Source organism: Zosterops lateralis (assembly GCF_965231275.1).
Source record: "Zosterops lateralis genome assembly, chromosome: 11".
NCBI classification, from domain to species: domain Eukaryota; kingdom Metazoa; phylum Chordata; class Aves; order Passeriformes; family Zosteropidae; genus Zosterops; species Zosterops lateralis.
In genome coordinates this window covers 2270868-2296017 of record NC_139771.1, presented here as the reverse complement: position 1 = coordinate 2296017, position 25150 = coordinate 2270868, and the positions used below count along the sequence as shown (strand labels likewise).

Sequence of the window (25150 nt, the reverse complement as noted above, 5' to 3'; positions counted from 1 at the left end):
CTAATAGGACATTTTAGCACCAAGTTATTTCAAAGTTATTTGAAGTGTAAGTCTTTTCCCAGCTGAACAAATGGGGAACAAAGGCATCAAGCTGTAAGCTGCCTTGTCCATGCCAATGAGGGAACCTGGAGGATAATCTAAAAAACTCGATTTCTGTCCAGTGCTTTATCCACTAGGTCACACTTCTTTTCATTCCCATAGAACAGAGGGTGATGATGGCATGATCATTCACAGAACAAGGGGTTGTAAATCCATTCTGTGCTGTGTGAACAGCACAGAAGCAGCCCACATCACATTAAGCTTGTGTGACTAACGCTCTTCAAAGGCACCTCATGAAAATGAGGTGTACACCAGAGACTTGGAATCAGCATGGTCTAAAGGTGTCTACTTTTTTTCTCTTTCTCTCACCCTGTACAGCAACTGATTGAGGAAGTCATGGAAGATTACAAGGTCATGGACGACTTCCTTTACAATCTTACTGAAGAAGATTTCACTGACAAGTGAGCACAAGGCATTTCTCCCACTGTCAAAGCGGGACTCTGCAGCAATTACCATTCTCAGTGCTTCAGGGGCCATGTGTCTATCAAGGGCTCCTGCAGAACTTTTAAATGTCTCTCAGGCTTTAGGAGCACTGAATTCTTGAAATAAAGTCTGTAGACAAGAAGTGTGAATTCATGCTGCCTTCTGGCCTGGGGCAAGGCAAACTGGTAGCTATTAACCTGTTTAACATAGTGAAGGCCTTTCCTCTGTGTGGGTTTGTTTTGGGGTTTTTTTGAGATACTTGAAAGGTCTCAAAGTGCGCAATTTAGTCTGTGCCTGAAACTAAATGAACGGTTTCAAGATAGGAACACTCCCAGGGTTTTCTTAAGACTAGGAAGGAATTTGAACCCTTATTATTACTGCAGTTCTTCTCCAAGCATCCTCCTCTTGGTTTTATTATTCTGATTGTGGCCTGACTATGCCCCAATAGCAGAGTCAGCTCACAAACACAGCTACAAGGCTTCTAAAGCTTGCTCAGCCTGGGAAGCATTTCTCTTATGACATGTACTTGCTCCAGTATGTCTGCAACCTGAGTGAGTCTCTGCAGACTGCTCCTGAAACTAAAAACATGGGGTGCAAGGTGCAAAAACCCCTCAGAAGCTGCTGGAAAGCAGCTGAGCCCCAGGCCAGCTTGGAACAGGTGTGGCTGTATTCCCACAGGCAGGACTGGTAGGAGATGGCTGCATCCCCAGGTGCTGGGAGGGGGTGTGAGCTCCAGTGAGTGTAGCATGCAAACCTTGTACCGGGCATTGCACACAGGCTGAGGGTCCAAGTGGAGGCAGTAATTGCTGGGGTATGGCTGAGCAAGAACCAAGAAACCTGCCTTGGTGTGAGCAGCCAATTTGTGCAGCTTTTCCTGAATCTACAATGCTCTCCCCAGGGCACTCTGCAAAATCTAGAGCTTCCCTGTATCTGGGTTATGCTGGCCCCTCACTGCCCTGCTTAACAGGAGACTGGCTTTTTCAGTAGCCCTGAAAAGCCATAAGCCGAGACTCTGACCCCATTTTTTTCAGTTCCTTGCAAATACTTTCAAAGATAGACATTCCCTCTGGATGCCAACTGTTATTTTGCTGTCTCCTAGCTTTTCAGCAGCATAGTGGATTTGTTCCTTTTAAAAAGGCCCTCCACTTCTCCCCAGCTCTCTCCAGCTGAATAGCCTAGTCACAAGGACTGCATATCAACAAGACAAGCTGGAAAAAAATGTTTTGTTGAAACCACATGTGTTTCTGTTGTTGTAAAGCCTCCTTGTTTGGTGGGCTTTGGCTTTCTTATTCTGTTGTTTTCAGCATTTCAAACATGTGCTCAAAAGCTTGTCTCTTTTTCCTATTTTTTTTTTCACATTTGTTTTGTGTCATGTGAGTGCAGGTGGACTGCCAGTTACTGGCCAGTGAAAATGTCCCAGGACTTGGAGTCTATTCGGCTCCAGCACATAGACGATGAGGAAAGATTTCGCAAAGCACAGGTTGCAGATCAGAAGACATTTCAAGAAAAGCTGGAGGAAATGCAGGTATTAAGCCCCCAAAAATTAACTGTGCATAGAAGGGGATCTTCAAGCTCTTGTGGTCAGCCACGTGGGAAACTTTCAGATGAGATTTTACTCACATGAGCTTTGAGGTCAATGTGTTGTTAGACCAAATACTAACACATCCTCCCTTGGGTTTTTTGTTGGCTTTTGATTAAGAGTTTCCTTCTTGTGTGAAAGACAAGACTCTGCAGAAATACTCATTTTTCATTGGGAAGATGTTTACACAGTGTTCCGATTCTTGGTACTTGGGCAACATGGCCACCTCCTTTTTCTTTCTTGTGTACTCAGTTCCCTGCAGAGCATCTCCTGTGATGCGCTGCCATCAAGGGGGAAAATACAGCGTTCAGCCATGGAGCTCCTCTTAGGGGAAAAGACCCTGAAATAATTGCAGAGTTTTAGAGCTGAGATACCTCTAGTGTCTGCTAAAACAGTCTGAATTTTATTTTTTCATCAGAAACTCCTAAATTTAAGGGGAAAAAGCCATTTTAGAAAGGTGGAATCACTCACCTAGATTTTCTTGGAAACAGGTTCCCAAAATGATAATACCCCAACACTGGATCAAAAAACCCAGACAAATAAAAAACAAACCCACACGAAATACCAGAGCAAAATCCAAACCAACTAAACAAACCCAAGCCACCAAAACAAAACACAAAATCTATTAGAGAATCTCTAGATATGTGTTGTTAAACAATTCTCGGAAACAAACTGAGTGACTAGTAGAACTATCATATGCAGTTTACTTATTCTGTAGCAAATATCAGTATAAATTCAGCATCAAATTTGGGCACAGACTTATTGTTCCTGTTCCTTGGGGATTCACTCTTGTCACAAAGAAAACAAGCAGCTGGTCATCACATTTGCAGTTTCCTTCACCTGAGCAGTGGTTATTGTTTCTCCTCACCACTTTCATCATGGTTTAAACAGAAATGAAATTGGTTTGAGGGAGGTGAAATCGTGAGCATAAAAATCTTTCCTTTGAGTATAACAAAGAGTATACCAGGAAGCTGATATCTCTAGAAGCAGCACTCAGCTTCAGAGTCCCAACTTATGCTTGTCTTTTCTCTTCCAGCTGACTGTAGGTGGGTTTTCTGTCCAGTCAGATGTTGAGCAAGCCCATGAGCTGGCTGAAGATGCAAGGGATGTCCGGAAGCGCCTGAAGGAGCTTCAAGAAATGGCAGTTCTCTACAACAACAGGGAAAGGCTCTTTGGCATCAAAGTTACTGATGTAAGTGTCAGGTCCTGTATGCACAAGACTCTGATCTTTGTTGAGATTTCTAGGTGGTAGGTAGACCAAATTATGAGACATAGTTCCCCATGAAGGAATCCTTCACGCCTTTTTTTTTTTTTTTTCTTTCTTTTTTTCTTTTTTTTTTTTTTTTTTTTTTTTTTCTTTTTTTCTTTTTTTTTTCTTTTTCTTTTTTTTCTTTTTTTTTTTGTCTGGGGAACTGCTCCTCAGTCCTGTAGATTGACTACACTGCTTCATTGCTCCACTGGGCTGCAGAAGAGCTGATCCCAGGCAAATGTGGAAGGCTGCTTAGGGTCTGATATTTCCACTCCTGTGAGAGACTTTGGATGCCCACAGTGAGATCTGAGCAATTTTCATGAGGAGAATTTGGCTGGGGAAGGTCTTGAAGCAGCAGTTAAGATGCATCCATTTCTCTAAGGCTGTTGCTGAAGTTCTATAGGTGTGAATGCTAGTGGTTGCATAGTGAGTGCTGGCAGCTGGCTGGGCTTTGAGCGTGGTGTTCTCCTAAGGCAACAGTTTATATAGTTGCAAACACTCATTTTGCTTGTAGCTGCTCAGCTGCCAGTGAGTCATTGTCATCCACATCCAGCCAAGTCTGGCTGCAGACCAGAAGTGGAGTTCACATGATGGTCCTTTCCTACCTTTTAGTCTGTGGTTACTTCTCCTTCCCTGTAAGGAGCCAAATTATGATATATGTGGTGTGTCCTTTCACTGAGGATGTGTGGCCTGCCCATCAAAATCTCCTCATTCTGCAGGAGAGCTTTGTAGAGGCAAGTGGAAAGAGTGCTTTCCATGCCACACACATAGTGCAGGCACAGCTCCATGGATGTACGTTGGCCTGAATGTGTAAAGCCTTGCTCTCCCTTGGAATACCTATTGTTGGCTCAGGAAAAGGTAGTCTGATGTGTCCACTTGGAATACATATTTTCTCATTGATGGCTTCAGATCCAAAAAAGAGGTGGGTTTTTTTGGCTTTTGACATGTAAGCTGTCGTTTGGAGGTGGATACAATTATTGCTTACATTGTTTTTAATATCTTTCTAAAGTACAGTGGGGTGTCCAAGATGATTAAGGAGTTCCAGCCATACTATGATCTCTGGACTACAGTGTCAGACTGGATAAAGTGGAATGAGAGCTGGATGAATGATTCTCTCCTTAAAATTGAGTCAGAGGAGCTGGAAAGGAATGTCAATGACTCTGTTAAGACCATGCAGAGATGTGTGAAGCTGTTCAAGGATTCACCAGGTAGATGCACAGTCTGGGGAAGGAACTTGGTGCATATTAGCATTTTGATGTGAGCCATGTCACAGAGTGCTCTAAACAGGGATTGTTGGGATGTCACATGTGTATTAGAGACAGCTGGGAAAATGCTAGCAAAGTTATTTTCTGCTTTTTTTTCCCTGAAACTCAGATGATTCACATCTAGATACTAGTTAGATGCTTGAAGTACCAGCCACCCTCTGATGCTGCAGTTAGTATTTACTCAAATATGTGTGTATATATATGTGTGTGTAGCCCACTGGCTAGACATGTGGGTTTAAGCCTTCATGCAAGTCAGGCAGCAAGGGAATTTGAATCTGGATCTTGCAGGTGCTGTTTTCTTGGCCGGTCTTATTTTCTTTATTGGCCAATGCATTTAATGGAAAACCAGAAGAGGTCTTGATTTTGTTATGAATAAAATGAAATTGCTAAATCTGGAAATGATCTCTGCAATATAATAATTTTCCTTTTTGTCTGAATGTGTATGAAGTTTAGCTGATTGCACTCAGCCCTTGCAATTCACATGAAGGTCTTTTGACCATTTCTCCTAATAAAGCTGAAACTGAGACTTCAGTTGTAGCTTAACTTGCCATTCCGTGATTCTCAGAGATGTGTTGGTCATTCTTTAGAGCTAATTCTAAAATCTCCTGCCAGATGGCTTAGATTGAAATATATTTTGCTGTGGGTGATTTTTGATTCATCTTTTTTAACTTGAACTTGCTCTTAAACAATGCCATGAATCAGCCCCAATGGAGGAGGTGATGAGTGGATGCGTGAGTAACTATGAATCATTATGATAAACAGAAATACTAAGAATACCTGCTTATGTTCATTGCAGTATTCTCTGGTACCTGGTAATATATTTGTTCTGACTTGCCTTTGCATATCCCCAGCAGGGAGCGCGAGGTGGTCACATCATTGCTGTGAGCATGCAGTGCAACCATGCAGGGTGCAATAAAAGGAGGCACGTGCTGTAGCCAGATTTTGGAAAGGAAGCAAGTCCCATGTTCTCTACCTACCCATTATTTTATTCACAGTAGCACAAGCTGAAAAAAAAGGCAGGATGTGAACAGTGCAGAGACTTTCTAGGATGCCCCCAGAGAGAAAAGCCCTTTCCCTTGCTTTGTCCTTCCTATGAGGCAGAAGTACATTTGTCTCTAGCATGGCCATGGGCTGGCAGGGCCTGTTCTGCACACTTTCCATTTCCAGCCTGGGATCCCAGCCTGCTTCTAGCTACTTAGTGTCCATCTTCTATTGAGGATGACCTGAGCTGTGGTGTGAAATAACTTAAAATGTGGTTTTGTTAAGTGAATATCTTGAAATTGTCTGGAACTTACAAAATATCTGCTGGCAGATGATCATGCTTCAGTCCATATCAAGAAGTTAAATTTGTCTGCCTCTCTTCTTCTGGTGAGCTCTAGCCTAAGGCACACTTCTGCTTAGCATGGGCTTGCCTGTATCAGGCTTTTGAAATAGGCAGATCTGCTTCTTGAGAGCAGGCTTGAATCCTGGCTTAGTGGTCATCTAGAGAGAGCCTTCATATCCTCCTTACTTCAACCTGCATTTTCCAATACTCTCTCCTGCTGCTTACCTACCCCATACCTGTGCATGTGACTACATGCACGTCAGGCTTTAGACAGCTTCTAGAAGTTCCTTAAGGCAACTTCCTCACACACTGTTGTTGCTGATGTTGCTCTGTTTTTCTCCCTGAAAGACTGCCAGAATGTTGCCGTGAGCTTTCGAGAGAAGATGAATGATTTCAAACAATACGTGCCCTTAATCCAAGGGCTGCGGAATCCCGGGATGAGGAGTCGGCACTGGGAGATGCTGTCCAACCTGGTTAAGGCTGATGTCGAGCTGGAACCCAGCATGACATTTGGTCGCTGCTTGGAACTGAACCTGCAGGACCAGATGGAGAATGTTCTCAAAGTAGCTGAGACAGCCAGCAAGGAATATGCCATCGAAAATGTGAGAACAGAGGACTTGTTGTGTGTCTGCTTGCTTCTCAAATAGGTTTCTGTTGAGCAGGCAGTCATTGCCTTGGGTGATGTTCCTGTTGTCCCAGAGCATTAGGCACATTCTGCAGCACAAGTAAAAAGGTTGCTGTCCTTACAGAAGGGAGCAATGGCCAACGATTGGGTTTACACAGTAGAAAAACTTACTCTATCTTGTGCAGAATTTCAGTTGTGGCATTAACAGCACTGCCTTATGGTTATGTTGATCCACTGCTAGGGTCTCATTCCTCACTGTGGGATTAGTGACTGGTTAAGTTAGAATAAGTTGATTGTCTGCACTCTGCACATTCAAACGTTATGTCAGGGAGATTAGCTGTGACTGGAAACAGAGGTGGCAAATCCTTTAAATGAGTAAATATGCAGGGAAACCTTTCTAGCTCTGGAGATTCATAGATTAAATGGTCTTTCAGCTTCAGTTCGTTGGTTCAGATGTGATCTAAGATGGTCTTGACCTTCTGGCAGCTCTTGTTCTCTGAAATCTCAGGTGGAATCCCAATGGATAGTTCCCCTTTTGACAAAGCTACCATTAATCATAAACAGGCCTGGAGGTGAAATTGCCATTTTTTTTCCCTCAAGGTGTTCGTTTCAACACTGGTGTTGAGGTGTTGAACCTGTGGGCAATGCAGAGGAACTGTGCTGTTGCTGACTGTGTCATGCATAAAATACAAAGCTGCAGTTTCCAGTGGAATTCAAGAGTGAAAATCTGTCATTTTCTAGAGGGTGGCATTAAGGGAGTTGTGGAAGCTGGGATAACCATTTGCACAGGTTGTATCTGAAAATTAAATTGCTTGTCCCTCTGTTTCAGTCACTCAACAAGATAGAGAATGAATGGAAATCTGTTTTATTCATTGTGATGCCTTACAAGAGCACAAATACCTATATTCTGAAAAGCACAGATGACATTTCTCAGCTCCTAGATGATCATATTGTCCTGGTTCAGAGCATGTCTTTCTCACCCTTCAAGAAACCTTTTGAGGAAAGGATGAACTTGTGGGAAACTAAGCTGAAGATGACGCAGGTACTGGTGTTTACCCACACACATGTGGTGAAGGCAGGCAGCTGGGCTGTGCTGCTGTGCTTGACACTGAGCAGTTGCTGGTGGGAACTGGAAGGGCAATTATCAAGGGAGTATCAGTCTTTAGGGAAAATAGGGGTTATGAAAGCCCTCTAAATCTAGGAAAGTAATGCGGCCCTTTTGCTGCTATTTCAATATGTTGGGCCAGAACTCGCCTGTTGCTGTGAATAGTGTTACTGGTTTCTCTAATCATACTGTACTAAGTGAACCTCGCAGATTCTTACAGAAATCCATGCTAATCATCCACATCTCAGTCTAGGAAAGCACATGCAAGACTGCTGTTTAAGCAGGATCTGGCAGACTGTGCCAGCACTTGCTCATCAAACCAAGAGCACCCAGCAGGACTCTGACAGCAAAATAGCAGTGCTGCAGGAGAAAAGTTACAAAACTTTTGGAAAGGGGAGTGCTAGGAAGTTGTTAATTATTTGGAAATTCTAGCTCCTGACCCTGTAGGTAGATTTTAGAAGTATGAAAAGTGTAAGTGCAGCATCACCTCTTTTTTTTTTTTTTTTTTTTTTTTTTTTTTTTTTTTTTTTTTCCTTTCTTTCTTTCTTGTGTTTTAAATATGTTCTGGTGCACAGTTTGAATGATTTTGTTGTACAGGTTCATAGCATGCTTTTTCCCTGATATGCTTTTCTTGCTTCCCACCAGGATGTCCTAGAGGAATGGCTGAACTGCCAGCGCTCTTGGCTCTACTTGGAGCCAATCTTTAGCTCAGAGGACATCAAAAGACAGCTCCCAGTGGAAAGCCAGCGCTACAGCATTGTGGATAAGGATTGGCGGCGTGTCATGAAAAATGCTAATGCAAACCCTGAGGTATGAGCTTTGATGAAAGCCAGTGCAGGTATCTCAAACACCTTGAAGCTGTGCTCACACAAGGACTGTGTCTTTGACTCATTGTTTTCATAATGGTGTGGACATGAGCTGCACTCTATTACCTGTGTAGCCTTGCCCAGGGCATTGTGTTGGGTTTCTCTCTTGGAATTTGGCCTTTTTTTTCTGGTGCCTGAATGGATGGAGCCATTCCCTGTAGTGCCTTCCACCAGAGTCTCCACCCCACCAGATTACTCCCTGCCTCCTATGACTCTCTTAACCTGCTGTGGTTGTAACCCATAGGGTAACTCCTTCAATTCCTCCTCAAGATTGATTCTCTAAGGTTTTTTAGGACAGTTGTTTTTGCCTATATTTGTGTTCTAGTGGCAGTGCTCTGCTCTCTTCTGTTCTCCAGTCTCCACTTCCCAGGACGCCTTCATCACTTGTATTCCATATTACAAATGTTGGTATTTAGGGAACCCAGAAATGCTTGTCTCCATAAGGGCTGTTTACCCTCTTTACCCACAAAGCTTACACCTCTCTCAGATCCCTGAGAACTCCTGTGGATGAGTCATTTAAATCCCATCAGTAACATCACTGGGCAACCCAATTATCTCTATCGCCTTATCTCCCACATGCTCAGAATACTGATGCTTCCTCTGTTACACATTCTGTTGTAGGTGATTTCTTTGTGCCCTGATCCAGAGCTACTGGAGAAGCTGCAAAATTGTAACAGTCTACTTGAACTTGTGCAGAAAGGGCTGAGTGAATATCTGGAGACAAAGAGAGCTGCTTTTCCCAGGTAACCTCAAACTTCACTGGGCTGGATCACACTCCTTGTTTCAGAAAATATGAAAGGAGAGGCCCACTGTAGTTCATTCTGCCAAGAAAGAGCAAAACCACCTAAGCTTAGGATTTATTCATGGCCTGCAAACATAAGCAAAGCTGTGCCTTTCAATGCTGCCATCTGATGGGGAGAAAACAGACACACACAAATGTGGTGAGTTAAGGGCAGTCTGGTAGCATTGTTGCATATCTGTGCCTTAGGATTGGTGTAGAAAGGGTGGGGTTAAATTAAAACCTCCATGTAACTTTGTATCTTATTCCTGAAGGAACACTTCTATTCTTTTATTCTCATTTAAACGCTCTTTGCTTGGAAATAACTGACTTCTGCAGAGGGAGAAGTCTGTCTCTACAGAAAGGGAGATGGCTGGATGGTGGCTGCTCATCTACACAAATACAAAGCGATCAGTGAGCAGTCAGAGACAGTGTCTTTAACAAAAGGCTTATTCCCCATCATGCCAGGACTTAGCCCTTGCTGCTGCAGTAAACAGAGCCTCTCCTCATACCTCTCTCTGTGTTTGTAGGTTCTACTTCCTTTCAGATGATGAGTTGCTGGAAATACTGTCTCAAACAAAAGACCCCACTGCTGTACAACCTCACCTCCACAAGTGCTTTGAGAACATTGCACGGGTAGGCAAAGCAAGCACATGAGTGGCTTGGCCCACCTTTGGAAAGCTGTGTATGGGAACTTGGAGACATTCTGCTGTATGGAAATGCATCTCCTGGGAACCTGTAACTGTACATAGGCGTCAGAAGATGCTCCCTGTCTGAAGTGGGATTCCAGCAACCTCACTTTAGACATTTCAAAGCCAGGCATCTGCCCATGAACTGGGTACCCTTAGTTGTCCTTCAGACAACGGGCAAAATAGGCATCTGCAAAGGGTGACTTAGCAAAATTCACTTCGATATCCATCCTAGGAGGAGAGGACACTCCCTATGGGGAAGTGTGTCCATATCACCATGAAGGCCAGGAGAAATAGCTCTGACTTAGCTTTCTACTCACAGGCACCTTGTTAGGATGGAATCCCACTCCTGCTGACAGCCCCAGAAGGGACAAGAGATGAACAAGCATGAGCTGAATTAAGTTTCTGCCTTCATCCCTACCTAGGAGCTGGAGTTAACTTGGCTATTTTTCCTTTTTGTTATTCCTAATAGACTTCAGACTCCATAGCTAGTCACAGCTCAAACCACCACAATACTCAGACAGTAAAACCAATCTCCTAGTCATTAGTTTGGAAAAATAGAAAGGAAATTGAACTAGAAACCTGGTGCAAAGCCATTGGAATAAATAAGAGGACTTCCAGTGATATGCTGGGGCACCGGAGAAGCTGTTAAAATTTTCTCTTAAAACCAGGCACTGTGACATCAAGGGAAATGATTTGAATCTACAGAATTGAGCAGGAGTCAAGGGTCTGAATTCTAGACAGGTGATGAGAAATGTTCATCCTACCTATAATTTGATTTGCTTCACTTAAGTCACACCAGCAATGTGAATCTCTTGTTTCCATACAATCATTTTCCATTATTTGGAGAGGTCATTTTGCACGTCTGTCATGCACTTTATTATCACTACTGGCAACCAAGTTTGGCACCAGGTTTATAATGAGCAAACACTGGTATAGGCTGGCTGTCCCCCAGGGGCAGGAAGGCAGGGATGGAAAAGAAATCCTCCATTCACATCTCCTGTTGTCCTTCTTCCATTAGCTGAAATTCCAGGAAGACCTACAGATCACACACATGTACTCTGGTGAAGGAGAGGAGGTGAAGCTGTTTTCTGCTATCTCTCCCACTGAGAATGTGGAGAACTGGCTGCTGGAAGTGGAGAAGTGCATGAAGGCCAGTGTTCGGGACAACATAGAAAAATCAATTGTTGTTTATCCAGAGGTAAGAATTTTATCACAGACTGGCAGGTCTCTGATGTGTTGGTTCCTGGCTTGCCATGGAGGTCACCAGAGATGGGGGCTGATGAACTTGGGATGTATTCTACGAGAATATTCTATTCTATTCCACCTTCAAAGCACAGTTTTTGATACAGGTGTGTGCCTGTAAGTGCAGAATGGGAAGCTGGGCAAGAAGCTAATGGTCCAGCAGAATGCAAAGCCTGCACACTCCCTCACAGCTTTCCTACAGCATAGAACAACCCTGTATGAACCCACATCTGTTCATCTCTCCAGACTACTTCCTCTTTGTAAGGATCTTCTGCTTCCGTTCTTGTGTCTCATACAGTATGCCAGGGGCTGGTAAAAGTAATCAAGGCACATGAACTGTTGGTTTCAGTCAGTGCATAGGGGATGCATCTTGGGTCTGGTTTCTATATAAAAGCTCTGCTGGTGTAAAACTGAAATTGTTAATCTAGGTAGGGAGAAAGGCTGGAAAATAAAGAGGCCTCAGATGTTTCTGTTGCTTTTTCTTATTCAGATTGAAAATTTGAAAGTAGGAAAGTTAGAAAAGGCCAGAGGAGAGCAAACATTATTTTGGGTCTCACAGATTCCTGCTCTTCACCTGCTGCTGGCCATTTACTGCAAGTAGCACAGTGGAGAGAAGGTATCTGCTATACCCAGTGCCTGAAGATTTCTTCACAGCAACTGGAGGGGAAAGAAAAGGAAAGCCTCTTACACAAGAATTCAGTGGTTATTTGTTAATCATGCATCCCAGAGCAAGAGGACATATAAATAGATAGATAGATAGATAGATAGATAGATAGATAGATAGATAGATAGATAGATAAATAAATAAATGTTTTACCACCTTTTTTCTCCTTTCTCACACCTGGTTTTTTTCTATCTTAAGACTCCACGTACTGAATGGGTCTTGCAATGGCCTGGTCAAGTGGTCATTGCTGGCTGCCAGATTTTCTGGACAAAGGAAGTGTCTGAAGCTCTGGAAGCTGGAGATTTGTCTAGCAGGCTTTATCCACAGCTGAGTACTCAGGTATGAAAATGAATGGAAGGGTGAGATTTTGCCAGATGGAGACTTTTCTATCATCAGAACACAGACAAGTTATAAATACAGCCAGGACAATACTGTTGGGGAAACAGAGACATGGTTTTGCGTGGCACTGTTCAAAACAGGTGATAAAGGAGGTTGTCTTCTTAATTATTAGAGTATTTGTCATAATAAACCTTAAGTAATATACAGGATTGATAATATGATCACCACCTGAACATTATAACAAGGTGAAATATAACTTCTCCAGGGTTACCCCAGGAGCCAAAGGTGAAGAACTGAAGTGATGGACAGTGGAGGAAACTGCATCCTTCATATCAGTTCTGTGAATCTAATCACACCTGATATCTGAGATTTATTAGCAGTGGACTTCATGGTGGCTCTAACTCTTTCTTTTCATCTGAACATGGGAATGGTGTAGGCAAAACTCAACTCTCAGCCAGCCCTGAGTAGTATTTTCTTTCTGAGCAATCATCTGTACTTCTGACGAGAAGAGGCAGAAGGTGCCTGAGCACAGCACATAATCTGAGACTTAGCATGCCCTGAGTTTGATTGCATTGTGTTAGTATAGAGTGGATTGCTTCAGGGTACTTTCCTTTCGTTCCCCAGCTGGGAGATTTGGTGGCCCTGGTCCGTGGGAAGCTGTCCAAGATGCAGAGAGCAGTGTTGTCAGCTCTTATTGTGATCGAGGTCCATGCCAAGGATGTTGCAGCAAAGCTGGTTGAGGAGAATATAACAAGCATGAATGACTTTGAGTGGATCTCCCAGCTCAGGTTAGAGAGCACAGCTGTTGAACCTCACCTGGCCTCCCTGGCCAGTCTCCATTCTCCTTACCCATCAGCTGTTGTTTCCATGACAAATCGAAACAGGAGTTTGAGACAGATCTGGTTTTGATGGCATCCTCTTTGGCAATATAAACAAACCCATGCCATGATGTTTCACTCCGAAAAGCCATGCTCCTGCCCAACGGGTGCAATGTTGATCCCAGGTCCTGTGAGAACTCCTGTCCACCCTGTTGTGTGGACCCTTTCTGCTCTCAAGAGGGAAATCCATTGACCTACAGGTCTCTAAACCTGCAGGCTGTAATGTTGTGAACTGCTGTTTTGTCTACCAGGCAGTGTTTATCTTTCTGATGTCATGTTCACTCACCATTAGATACTACTGGACAAGAGAAGACCTGTACATCAGAGCAGTCAATGCTGAGTTTATCTATGGCTATGAGTATCTGGGGAACACTGGCCGTCTGGTTATCACACCCCTCACTGACAGGTAAAGACATTGTTTTCTTAATGTATGTAAATAGAATCCATTTGTACAGTAAAGGACTACTTGAGAAAAGTGCACAAGAGCACCCTGGCATTGTTGCTACTGTGTTCCTAGTGATCAGTGCTCAGACTGATTGCTTTCACTCTCCTAATTCTTAATGTAGTGCTCTCATATAAAATGCCCTCCTGATAGCTAAGGAGCTCTTCTAGAAACCAGAAGGTAGCAGCAAGTACTCTAGAATATGCAGCTGAAATAATAGTTTTACCCTTTTGTAGCTGTCCTTTTTTTGCAGAATGAATTTGTAGCCAGTGGCAGAAGGATTTATCCATGCAGGCCCCCATGAATACTAATCAAGGCCACATAGCTCTAACTCCTTTACAGAATGCTGCATATCTAAGCAGTTTTGTAGAATAATGAATGATGGATTCCTCCTTGTCTCCAGCTGGATAGATCATATGTCTCCTTGCTGAAATCAGTAGTACAAATGCTTTTTTTCATCCTCCAGTCTCTTCTTTGTTGTAGGTGTTATCTGACACTTACAGGAGCTCTGCACCTGAAATTTGGAGGAGCACCTGCAGGACCAGCAGGAACAGGCAAAACAGAAACAACAAAAGACCTGGGCAAAGCACTGGCAATCCAAACTGTAGTGTTCAACTGCTCTGACCAACTCGACTTTATGGCAATGGGCAAATTTTTTAAGGGACTAGCCAGGTACAGTGAAATGCTGAGTGTCATTATTGAGGGATGTTGCACACTGGGAATTGGTGGCTATTTTTCATAGCAACCCAAAGAACAAGCAAAGCCCTAGCCAAAGGGGTTACTGAGTTCCAGAATGAGCAAGGTTACAAAATTACAGCCAGAAAGGAGGAACAGTTGATCCAATTAAAAAAAAGAGATAAAAGGAGATCCTTGTTCATTTAAGGCAAAATTAAAATGCTTTGCACTAATCCACAGTGCACTAATCCACCTGTGCAAATGTTTGCAGCTTTGGCCTTTATTTTAATATCATCCATGTTGGACTGAGATTCAGCCCATAAGCTGCTTAATCTTAGGAAGAAGAGAATCTGCTGAGAGTATTCAAAATTGAGCAGCCAAGAGAGACTGCTCTAAGCCCTGAGGGATCCTCTCAGAGAAGCTTCTCTCTTCTCTACATTTCAAACAGAGCTGGTCCAATTAGTCTGTTGCACACTGGTGAATCTGAATTAGTTACTCCAACAAAAGCTGATATTCTTTTCTCAGATGTTTTCTTTGTAAGTAATTTAACTTCTTTCTTAAGCCATGCCTTGTGGGAAGATCACCTTCCTCATATGCATGCTTCCAGCTTTATATATAGTTTTCCAAACTCTGAAAAATGCACTTAAACATTGTCTAAACTGTATGTACTACACTTACAGCTCAAGAATTCAACATGACACCACTTTAAAGCTCAAATCTATAACATGGAGAGTTTGTCCCAAGCTCTAAGATCAGATACTGCTATGGGCACTCACCACATGGCCTGGGATGCACAGTTGTAGTGTCCACTGAACCAAGACACAGTGGCTGTGTCACTGTTTGCCACGGGGCACCAGGGCCCTTTTGTGTTCACTTCTAGTCTCTGTTGTGCCTACCCAGTGTGTGGATATATCACTTCTAGATCTAGCTGAACTTTTGACTGCATGTTTGCTCCTGTGTGATGTTCCTGACTCTCTTCATTTTCCCTTCCTTGCCCAGCTCTGGTGCCTGGGCTTGCTTCGATGAGTTCAACCGCATCGATATCGAGGTGCTGTCTGTGGTGGCCCAGCAGATCACAACCATCCAGAAAGCACAGCAGCAGAGGGTATGTAAGGAACATGTGGATGCAAAGGCAGGCAAAAAAATCTCCACTTGATCTAGTTTGGGCAACCCCTGGTCTCTGCATGCACCTTCAGGCTTCACTTCTCAGGGGCGACTCAAACAGACATCCTTGAGGAGAGGTTTGAACAATGTCCTAACTATGGCACATCATATCAGTGCATTAAAGTGAACATCCTCAGGGGAATTTTTAACTTCACCCTAGCCTATACTGCTAGAGTTGCCCACAGTCTCACAGGCTGAAGTACCTCTCAGCTTGACCTGTAGTGCCAGCAGACTTCAGTGTGGGAGACACGCTGATGCAGATCCACTGAGCTGATCAAAATTGGAGCTGTGATAAAGGCAGTCAGTGTTCTGACATGATTTGCTCTGCACCAAATTTGTCTAAATGTGTTAACCAAGCTTTGGTGGGTTCACAAAACATGTAACACACTTTGATGGATTCACAAAGTATGTGCAGAAAAATGCATATTAGTGCGCACAGAGTTGCATTGTAAAGTGAGTTGTTGTGAATTGTTGACTTTAATGGAGATTCAGCTGTCAGGCAGTCTAGCAGCCAGCCTCTGCTTTGTTCTCTGGAGGCCCAGAAGGGTTAAGATCTGAATCTCCTTGACTTTGGCTTGGAATTAGAAACTTGCTCTCTATAAATTCTTCTGCATTACTTTATCTCCCATCTGAAATTACTACCTACACAGCTTTAAAAAGGATTTAGGTTTCTCTTTGCCCTTTTTGCCATGAATTAATTCCAGTCTGATCTCTAGTGCAAAATAAATGGAAAGACGTTTGTTTACAGCTGAAGGGATAGAAGTCTGTTCAAGAGTTAAAAAAAAAAAAAAAAAAAAAAAAAAAAAAAAAAAAAAAAAAAAGTTAACCTATCAATAAATCTTCCACAAGCCCAGTCTTTCATACAGGGAAAATAATGCTGGTAATTCTGGCTTCCTGCAGTGGGACCAGATTGAGTTACTACTGTTGTGGGCAGCTGTGTGTGTTTCTACTTTATAATTTAACAACTAAAAGCTATTGTTCTCCTCTTAGAAGATTCTGCTACATTATTTAGTTTGCAGGTCAGGCTCTGTTCTTCGAGGATGATCATATTTTTAATTTTCCAGGTGGAAACCTTCATATTTGAAGGCACAGAGATCCCACTAGTCCCATCCTGTGCAGTCTTCATCACCATGAACCCAGGGTACGCTGGGCGCACTGAACTGCCCGATAACCTGAAGGTAAGGAGGGCAGGCTGCACAGGCAGGAAGAAGAGGGGCAGTAAAGGTGCTGGATGCTACCTGGGCACACCCACAGTGTGTCCATGACAAGAGTTAGGATGTGATGCTTTTGGAGAGTCTCCAGGATCACTCTGAGATCTGAACCACATGTGTAAGGAAATGGCACCATTCAGATTGTAGTCTGCAGAGACATTACAGTGACAGATGCCAGGCATGTTCATGTTGTGTCCTCTAACAGTCTGGAATGGATACTCAGCCTTTTCCGTTTGTTGGGGGAAAAAAAAGAAAGAAAGAACAGTGTTTTGGACATTGTGCTGGATTTGTATGTTTCAGGCTCTCTTTCGTCCTGTGGCTATGATGGTCCCAGATTACTCCATGATTGCTGAGATCTCACTCTACTCCTTTGGGTTTAATGAAGCCAAAATCCTTGCAAAGAAGATCACCACAACATTCAAACTATTGTCAGAACAGCTCAGCTCCCAGGTAGATGCCTTAATGTCCATGAATGTTTTTTAAATGTGAGACTTTCTCAGCCTAGACATGAAGTACCTGGATGGTTTTCTTGGTGCCTTGTGACAGCATATCTCAAAAAGGTCACTACACCCATTCTTCATCTTACTTCCACCTTTTTATTTTCATTTCTGCTCCTGTGGCTGGACTTGGATTCACCTTAAATCCTATTTAGGATTACAGTGGCAGGGCAGTTGAGCCAAACAGCCCTGCCTGCTTTTCCTTCTATCTAGGATTTTTCATTGTGCACTTATTCTCATCTTCCTCATTCATAGACTGTACAGCTGAGGACTAGTTAGTTGTTTGAAGGATACTGAGAATAGACTTGGATGAAGGAGGCATAAGTCTCTAATTTTTCTTTTCTCACCTTCTAACTGAGTGCATGCCTAAGTTTACTTTTTTGAATGGTGCTCTTCTGACTGATGATACTGTTTCTTCTGTGCATTTTTCAGGACCACTATGACTTTGGGATGAGAGCTGTGAAGACTGTCATCTCAACAGCTGGCAATCTCAAAAGAGAGAATCCCGATATGGATGAGGTAAATGTGCTTGTACTTCATGCTGCCATAGACTTACGGGGCCTTTTCTGCAGCCTCATACAAGAGGAAAGATCTCTGAAGTCCTGAGTTCTTAAATCCTTGCAGGAGCTGATCTGCCTGCGAGCTATTAAGGATGCCAACGTACCCAAATTCCTGCAGGATGACCTCAAGCTCTTCAATGGTATTGTCTCAGATTTATTTCCGAATATCAAAGAAGCACCTGTTGATTATGGCATCCTGGAAGAAGCCATCCGCAAATCCTGCATTGAGGCAAAACTGAAGGATGTTGATGGTGAGGGGAAAGGCTCTCCACAAGTTCCCTCTGGACCTGGGCTTTTAGTCTAGCATGCTGCCCTAGGAAAGAGATGTGTTCCCAGACCCACTCTGCATCATCTTCCTGTACAGGTTTTGTGACTAAATGCATCCAACTCTACGAGACCACTGTGGTTCGTCATGGCCTGATGCTGGTGGGACCAACAGGTTCTGGGAAGACAAAGGTATGGGTGAGACACTGTGCTGGCCCCAGCAATCCATCACCTTACCTAGTGATGCAGAGGGTTAAGTTTCACAGAAGACCCATACTGGCATTTAAAGCCTCTCTCAGATAGAAGTCAGGGCACAAAGATGGTGCCTGCTAGTAATAATTTATAGCCATAGAGAGGTATTTTACTGGTTCACTTTTGAGCTGTGAGATTAGGCTGAGGCTTATTAGTTCTGCTGCAGATTTCTAAGGCTGAGACATACTTTGACCCCTCTAGGTGCTTCAGGCCTCTTGCACAGATCTAACTTCCTCCCCCCATGCATATAGAGTGCTTAATTTCTGTGCTTTTATTTCATTTCAGGCATCTCCGTACTATGATATTACCCTTCACTATGTCTCTTTTCTCACTGCATTTGAATGCAGTTGCTGTGAGAGCAAGTGGCTTTGTCGTTCTGGACCCATGGCAGTTAACTCTCTGGCTGTCCTGCTTTTGCAGAGTTATGAAGTCCTGGCAGCTGCAATGACATCACTGAAAGGTCAGCCTTCAGCCAGTGGTGGGAATTACGAAGCAGTCCGCTACTTTGTACTGAATCCCAAATCCATCACAATGGGCCAGCTTTATGGAGAGTTCAACTTGCTAACGCATGAATGGTAAAGTACAAAACCGTCTTTCCTTTCTTCCAGACAGAAAACAATTTTCTGGTCTTGAGCGTCTTCTCTTCGAGGCTGAGAACCGTTTGGGGTGGTGGCACAAAACCAGGAGCGATCAAGTCCTTATCCCCACCAAGCTACAATAGCCAGTCACAGCAATTTAAGCTGACATCCCTCATTGTGTGCTTGGCCCGTCTGCCAGCACATGCCCAGACAGTTCCTGCAGCTCACTTGCAGCATTAACTGCAGAACAATAATTCAATAGCTTTGGAGCACATGCCCCTGCTCCTAAGATACAGCAGCTTAAAAACACTTGCTTTGCTTCTGAAGAAAAGTGACCTCTGTACTGTGCACTTGAACTGTTCTGTATAAATACTCTGGTATCCTTGAGTGATGAGGAATGACTTTGAGGCAGAAAGAGGCATTTCATTCCCGTTGCCAGGGCTCCTGCTTGTTTACATACTTTGGAAACAAGAGCCAATAGCCCACTTGCCCTCTTTGCAGCTAGGTCCTACTGCTTATGTTTCCATATATGACCTGAGGTTAACTTTGCAGCTCACTTTATCTATAAGCTAGGATGTGAGAAACAATGTGAATCTCCCTTTCGCCCTGTCAGCCAGCACTTGTTTCAGAGCAAAGCTAAAGATTGTATTCTGTAAAATGAGAGAAATTAAACATATATGAAACTAACTACCTCTAGGAAAAGTGCAAGCCAGTAAACATTACTGATGCTGTGACCAGAGTTTCCCAGCTTAGGTCTGGTAAATATTTTCTGAAGGACATTTTATAGGAGCTCCAATTAAGCTCAACAGTTTATTTATGATGTGACTCTACACGGGCATGTCAACGTGACAAAAAGAAAAATACAGCAGTTGTGTAAAATATATTTACAGACAAATCCATCTGCTTTAATCAGCTGAGCTTTAGAACAGACTGTTTTCCCTTGATCTCAATAACAATATCCTGGAATTCACTAGTACTATAAAAATAACAAATAATTATTTAATAGCAGGAGTCGAGTCCAGAGTCTGGTTGGAAACTGCACTCCAGGTTTCCATGTACAGATTAAATTCTTGCTGTCAACAGCCAGCATTCTTTGTGTCTGTTCTCCTGGTCACCAGCTCCAGCACCATCCAGGTTCACAGGCAACAGAGGGTGGGGAACTTCAGTTAGAAAGAGGGTAGGGTTATGGTCTTTAGCCTGGATTTATCCTTGTAACCTTGAGGAAAAGAGGCACCTTCAGAGAGCAGATGATCTGCCTGTGACCTGAACTGGATGCTAGCAAGGCCTCTTTACTCTTCACTGAGGACAGAGATGTTAAAGGGAAGCGTGACATCTTATAGTTCAATGGCATGAATTCAAGATCCTGATGCACAAAGAAATTGTTTTGTGGTATCACTCAGGCTGAGATGTGTCTCAGTAAAAAAAAAAAAAAAAAAAAAAAAAAAGAGTGAGGTGGACCTTTTTGCAGCTCATGGATAAGAGAGACACATGAACCAGGATAGGATTGCCTTTTCTGGTGGGAATTTTGCCATTTATTTCAGCAAAACCAGGATGGGCCAAGCCCTGCCTTCCTCCTACCTTTCAGGACAGACGGGATCTTTTCCACACTCATCCGTCGGGGTACTGTGGCCACTGACTCCAACAAGAAATGGTACATGTTTGATGGGCCAGTGGACGCCTTGTGGATTGAGAACATGAACACAGTGCTTGATGACAATAAGAAGCTGTGCCTCAGCTCAGGGGAAATCATCAAGATGACAGAGGTAACTCATCCCTCCCACTTTTGCTGCCTGTTGTCTGTACTCTTTCCTCCCTGCACTGAAATACATATCAAAACTGAGCAGGTCCTTATCCTTTCTTTTCTTTTATAATTTCCAGAGTATGACCATGATGTTTGAAGTCCAGGATTTGGCTGTTGCTTCCCCTGCCACAGTCTCCCGCTGTGGCATGGTTTACCTGGAACCCAGCGTTTTGGGGCTGGACCCCTTCATTGAATGTTGGCTGAAAAATATGCCAGATATCATGCAGCGCTTCTCACAGCAGCTGAATTCTCTCTTCAAGAGATTCCTTCAGGTGAGCAACTGGTTCTGTTCCAGCCTTTCCATGTAGTCTTGAATACCAACCAGCACAGACTTGTCAAGGCCTGGATTTAAATGCCATTGTGGAAACATTTCCTACCAGCATAATATCTATCATGGAAACTTCTCTGTGAAATCTGTGGCTTTAATAGAGGTTACTCACTGATCCCTGTAGATGTGACTAAGTCTTATTGGTCATTATAATTGATTTTATTTAATTTTAAAATTATCATCCAGACAAAACCAGTCCTAGTGCAGTTCCGTAGCTTACAGTGAAGTTCCTCCACAGGGAGAAGATTGTACAAATAAGTCTTGTTATTTCTACTCTGCTGATAAGGCATTATTTTAATGAAGAACCTGGAGCTACAAAGGAAAGTTCTGAAGAGAACAAACCATATAACAGCAGTGATATCACAAGATGCACGTAACTTCTGCACAGAACCAAAAGGGAGGCCCAGAGGTTTCTTGGTGTTAAGACTGAATCAAGGGGTTTGTCTTCCTTTTCTCCAGTAAAAATGGTGGTACTTGGGATGCAGTTGGAAATGGCAGCATTCTCAGTCACATTCTCCCTGCTAAACATAACATGATGGAGGTGAACAAGAAGGTAAAACCAAAGACAACTGTGCTGGATGGTGACACTGAGCTGTCCCTGCTTATCTTTCCAGGAGGCCATTGATGTGTTACGAAGCTCTGTGAAGGAGATAATTGCCTCTACAAACAGTAACCTTGTAACAAGCCTCCTGGTGCTCTTGGAGTGTTTGTATCAGCCTTTTGTTCCCATTAAGGTAGATTTTGCTGTCTCTTATCACTGTTACTTGTGTCTGTAACTCCTAAGGACACTAAGTCATGGAAAGGGTTAGTCACCAGAGAGCAAGATGTTGGTGCAGAAAGCTCATCTATATGGCAGAAGGTAATACAACATCCAGCAAAGCACAGGTAAACCTGGAAGGATTATGCTCTGCCCGCTGAAGGTGCACAAGATAAGCTCCATGCCTACCAGGCTGGAAGGCAGAGGTTCACTTTTATTTATAGCAGAGGGAATTGGAGAATGAGTGGAAAGCAGAGATCAGAGCTGAGCAGTGATGCACCTCAGATTGCAGGTCCTTTGAGAATTAGTATTGAAGAAGGCTGAACAATTTTCAAATTAAAATCCCAAGACTAAATTCTTCTCCCATCTCCTGTTTAGTTACATTATTTCAGCAAAGGTAGTCTCTCAAGTACACTAATGAAACAACAAATTTAAATCCACAGAATATATTAACAAAACTTGTGAAAAACTGGCTAGAAAAAACTACATAGAAGCTGAATAGAATTATGAGCAAATTAAGAAGAGTCTGGGGTTTGTGTGCCTTGATTATATACCTGAGATTTTCTCTTCTGCTTGTTTCTGGTTTTAAGGGACTTAAGACAATTCCCAGGGAGAAGATTGCTCGTATGGGAGAGCTGATTGAACCTTGGTTTATATTTGCCTTGATCTGGAGTGTGGGCGCTACTGGAGATTCCCCAGGTCGTGAGGCCTTTAGCTCATGGCTCAGGAAGAAGATGGCAAAGGAAAGGGTGAGTAAAGGAAAAGCAGATCTTGTCTCATAATAGAGGAATTAGTAGTGAGGGATGGGGATCAGAGATGAATGCCTGCAGACTTTGGATGGACTTCCTGTTGGCATCTGGTATGCCACTCTCTCAAAGAGACCCCTGGAGCTGGAAATTCTGTGAGAGACCTGAGCCCCCTGGCCTGGGTAGCATCCTATTAATAAAATCTTCCTTGAAGTAGTGCATATCTTCCTGTGAGTTCAGCTGAGTGGCAGCCAGGTTCACCACAGCTTCATTCTCACAGGTCAGGTTACTTTTCCCAGAAGAAGGGCTGGTTTATGACTATAAACTGAATGATGCTGGGCTTAGCAGTACTGAAGATTTGGATGAGGACACCCCTGAAGAGGTAAAATATTTCAATTTTAATTCCAAACTGGGTTTGATGACAGGAGGAAAGACCAGGAAGTAACACATTCCTACAGGATTTGGTAGAATTTTCTCATCAAGGGCAAAGAAGATAGGCCTATAGGAAGCAAACAAGAATGTTTAAATCAAAATTAAGCTTTTCATTGAATCAAGAAGGCAGTATCTTGCCTTCAGAGTTGTGAACCAGATCTTTCAAAGCTGAGCCAAAAACTGGTCAGTTGAGACCTTAGTGTCTCTGTCAGTGCTCAGAAAAGTGAGAGGTGGCACAGGTGTGGCTGCTGGAGGACAGGGAGAAAAAAAAAAGTTCAGATGGATAGAGCTGTCTGTGTTAGAAAGCAATGAATAGCAGTAGAAGAGCTATATGCAGCAGAGTCTGGAGTAGCAGCAAGGCAGATAAATATTCCATCTTCTTCACAAGAGACAGCAGTGTAGGGCATGTCAGGGTCATCTTGACTGACAGTCACCAGACTCTGGACTAAAAGGAATTTAAAAGGGAGGGAAAATGCTTCCCCTTCCTGAAATGAAACAAAGAACCCTGCATAAGTGTGAGATGCTTAACAGAAAGTGCCAGTGTGGTCTCTGTGGGAAGACCACATGGGGTGGTCAGGAATGTAGATTTTTCTCCTGTATTCTCCAGCACAGCCCTGGCAGAAGCTGTATCTCATTTGTATAGTGGCCTCTGGGAGGCTTGTCTGCAGCTTCAGTCCAGCACAAGATCCATATCTTGTACAAGTAGAAAACCTCATGTGCTTCTGAATGCAATGTGGGTGATGGCATGGAACAGGAAGACAAGAGCCCCGATAAGCCCCCTTTGGCCCTCTGCCACAGGCAGAATTCCTATTCTTGCAGATATCACAAGTGCACCATCCCACTTTGATCCCAGTTCTCAGAAGGGAGGGTAGGTGTGTTGCTGCTGGGGCAGTGACCTCTAACTCTTGAGCTCTGTCCCTCCCAAAGGTAACAAATCAAACACTCCCAGCATTTCCATACAGAAAGGTAAGGGTGGCAAGACTCAACAGAGGGGCTGGAAACCTGAATTTCTTGTCAGAATCTGAGCTATTACACAGGGAGTGGTGACATGCAAAATAGCAGAAATAGTTTTCTTTTTCCTTTTCCTAGAAGGGATAGATGCCCCCTCTAAGCAGACTCCAATTTTTCAGGTGCACTGGGAGGTGTGGCTGGATCCTACAGCAAAGTTCACCATGGTTCCAGACACCAACTTCTGTGACATTATTGTGCCCACGATGAACACAGTCCGAATGGCCTATCTGCTGGAGCTGTTGCTCACCAACTATAAGCCAGTATGTGCCCACCCTTGTCTGTGAATTTTTGATTCAACCTCTTCCTCTCCCAGTCCAGTCAGAACTTAGCAGCTACCTATACTGTGAGATTATTTCCCACTTCCATGGATTTGTATTTCTCTGCTCCAAATCTGTGCTTAAGCACTAAGAGTTATCCATTCAGTCCCCAGGCATGATGCCAGCACCCCAAAGGAATATCAACACTGAGTTGTTCATTCAAAATGCAGCAATTGCTAGATAGCCCATCATCATCCCTCTTTACCTGTTTTCTACAGTTCCATTTAATATTTCTCGGGTTGGATTCTATCCACACCAAGAGTTTTTGGTGTTGGGCAGCTGACCTTATTGAAGAAGCAAGCCCAATAGTCCTCTCCCAACCTTCAAATGCCTAAAAGAGCAGTAACCTGCGTTTCCTCCAGCAAATGTCAGAGTGCTGGGAAAGGGGCTGCTTGCCTGTGATTATGCTGCATTGCTGATTGTGCTTCTAGGTTCTTTGCATTGGTCCCACTGGCACAGGGAAGACTCTCACAATTGCGGACAAGCTTTTGAAGAACTTGCCTAACAAATACATCACCCACTTCCTGATGTTTTCAGCACGCACCTCTGCTAACCAAACCCAGGATCTCATTGACAGCAAACTGGATAAGAGGCAAGATTCCTTTCTGTGTGTGCAAAAGCAGTATCCCTGAGCTCAGTGTTTCTGTCAGCTCGGCTAGTTAGTTTCATCCCAAGACCTGAGCACATACAGCTGTAGATAACACATAGGATACACAGCACTTTCTGAGTTAGGATTGTGAGAGCCAATAATAGCTTGTTATAATGGCAAGAAAGTGAGAAGGATTAGTGAGGGTCAGTAAAAGTTGCTCTAATTCTAGTTATTCCAGAAATACTACATTTCACAGCACAGGTGTTTGCAAACCCTGGTGTGGGATCTTTAAGGAAAGTGATGAAAGGAGAAAATGTGGCTGCCCACCCACAATCCCACTCCCCACAGTAAACAGCTTCCATTTCGCCTCCCTGGTCAGCCACTGGTTTGAAGTTTCC

General features: G+C 43.4%; 1 protein-coding gene across 1 annotated transcript in view; it reads left to right on the top strand.

The window, feature by feature from the left end:
• Positions 1-25150, top strand: part of DNAH1 (dynein axonemal heavy chain 1) — a gene marked incomplete at both ends in the record, with an annotated part of 66923 nt that overhangs the window by 15348 nt on the left and 26425 nt on the right. Inside the window, 28 exon segments of the mRNA XM_083869271.1 lie at positions 418-500; positions 1906-2047; positions 3138-3293; positions 4360-4558; positions 6288-6541; positions 7394-7606; positions 8315-8479; positions 9157-9278; positions 9844-9949; positions 11024-11203; positions 12110-12250; positions 12875-13038; positions 13421-13534; positions 14054-14242; positions 15245-15350; positions 16474-16587; positions 16921-17070; positions 17550-17636; positions 17742-17928; positions 18042-18133; positions 18614-18768; positions 20357-20534; positions 20650-20844; positions 21515-21634; positions 22248-22406; positions 22684-22785; positions 23966-24106; positions 24595-24755. Of these exon segments, the coding sequence (XP_083725397.1) occupies positions 418-500; positions 1906-2047; positions 3138-3293; positions 4360-4558; positions 6288-6541; positions 7394-7606; positions 8315-8479; positions 9157-9278; positions 9844-9949; positions 11024-11203; positions 12110-12250; positions 12875-13038; positions 13421-13534; positions 14054-14242; positions 15245-15350; positions 16474-16587; positions 16921-17070; positions 17550-17636; positions 17742-17928; positions 18042-18133; positions 18614-18768; positions 20357-20534; positions 20650-20844; positions 21515-21634; positions 22248-22406; positions 22684-22785; positions 23966-24106; positions 24595-24755 (4175 nt within the window).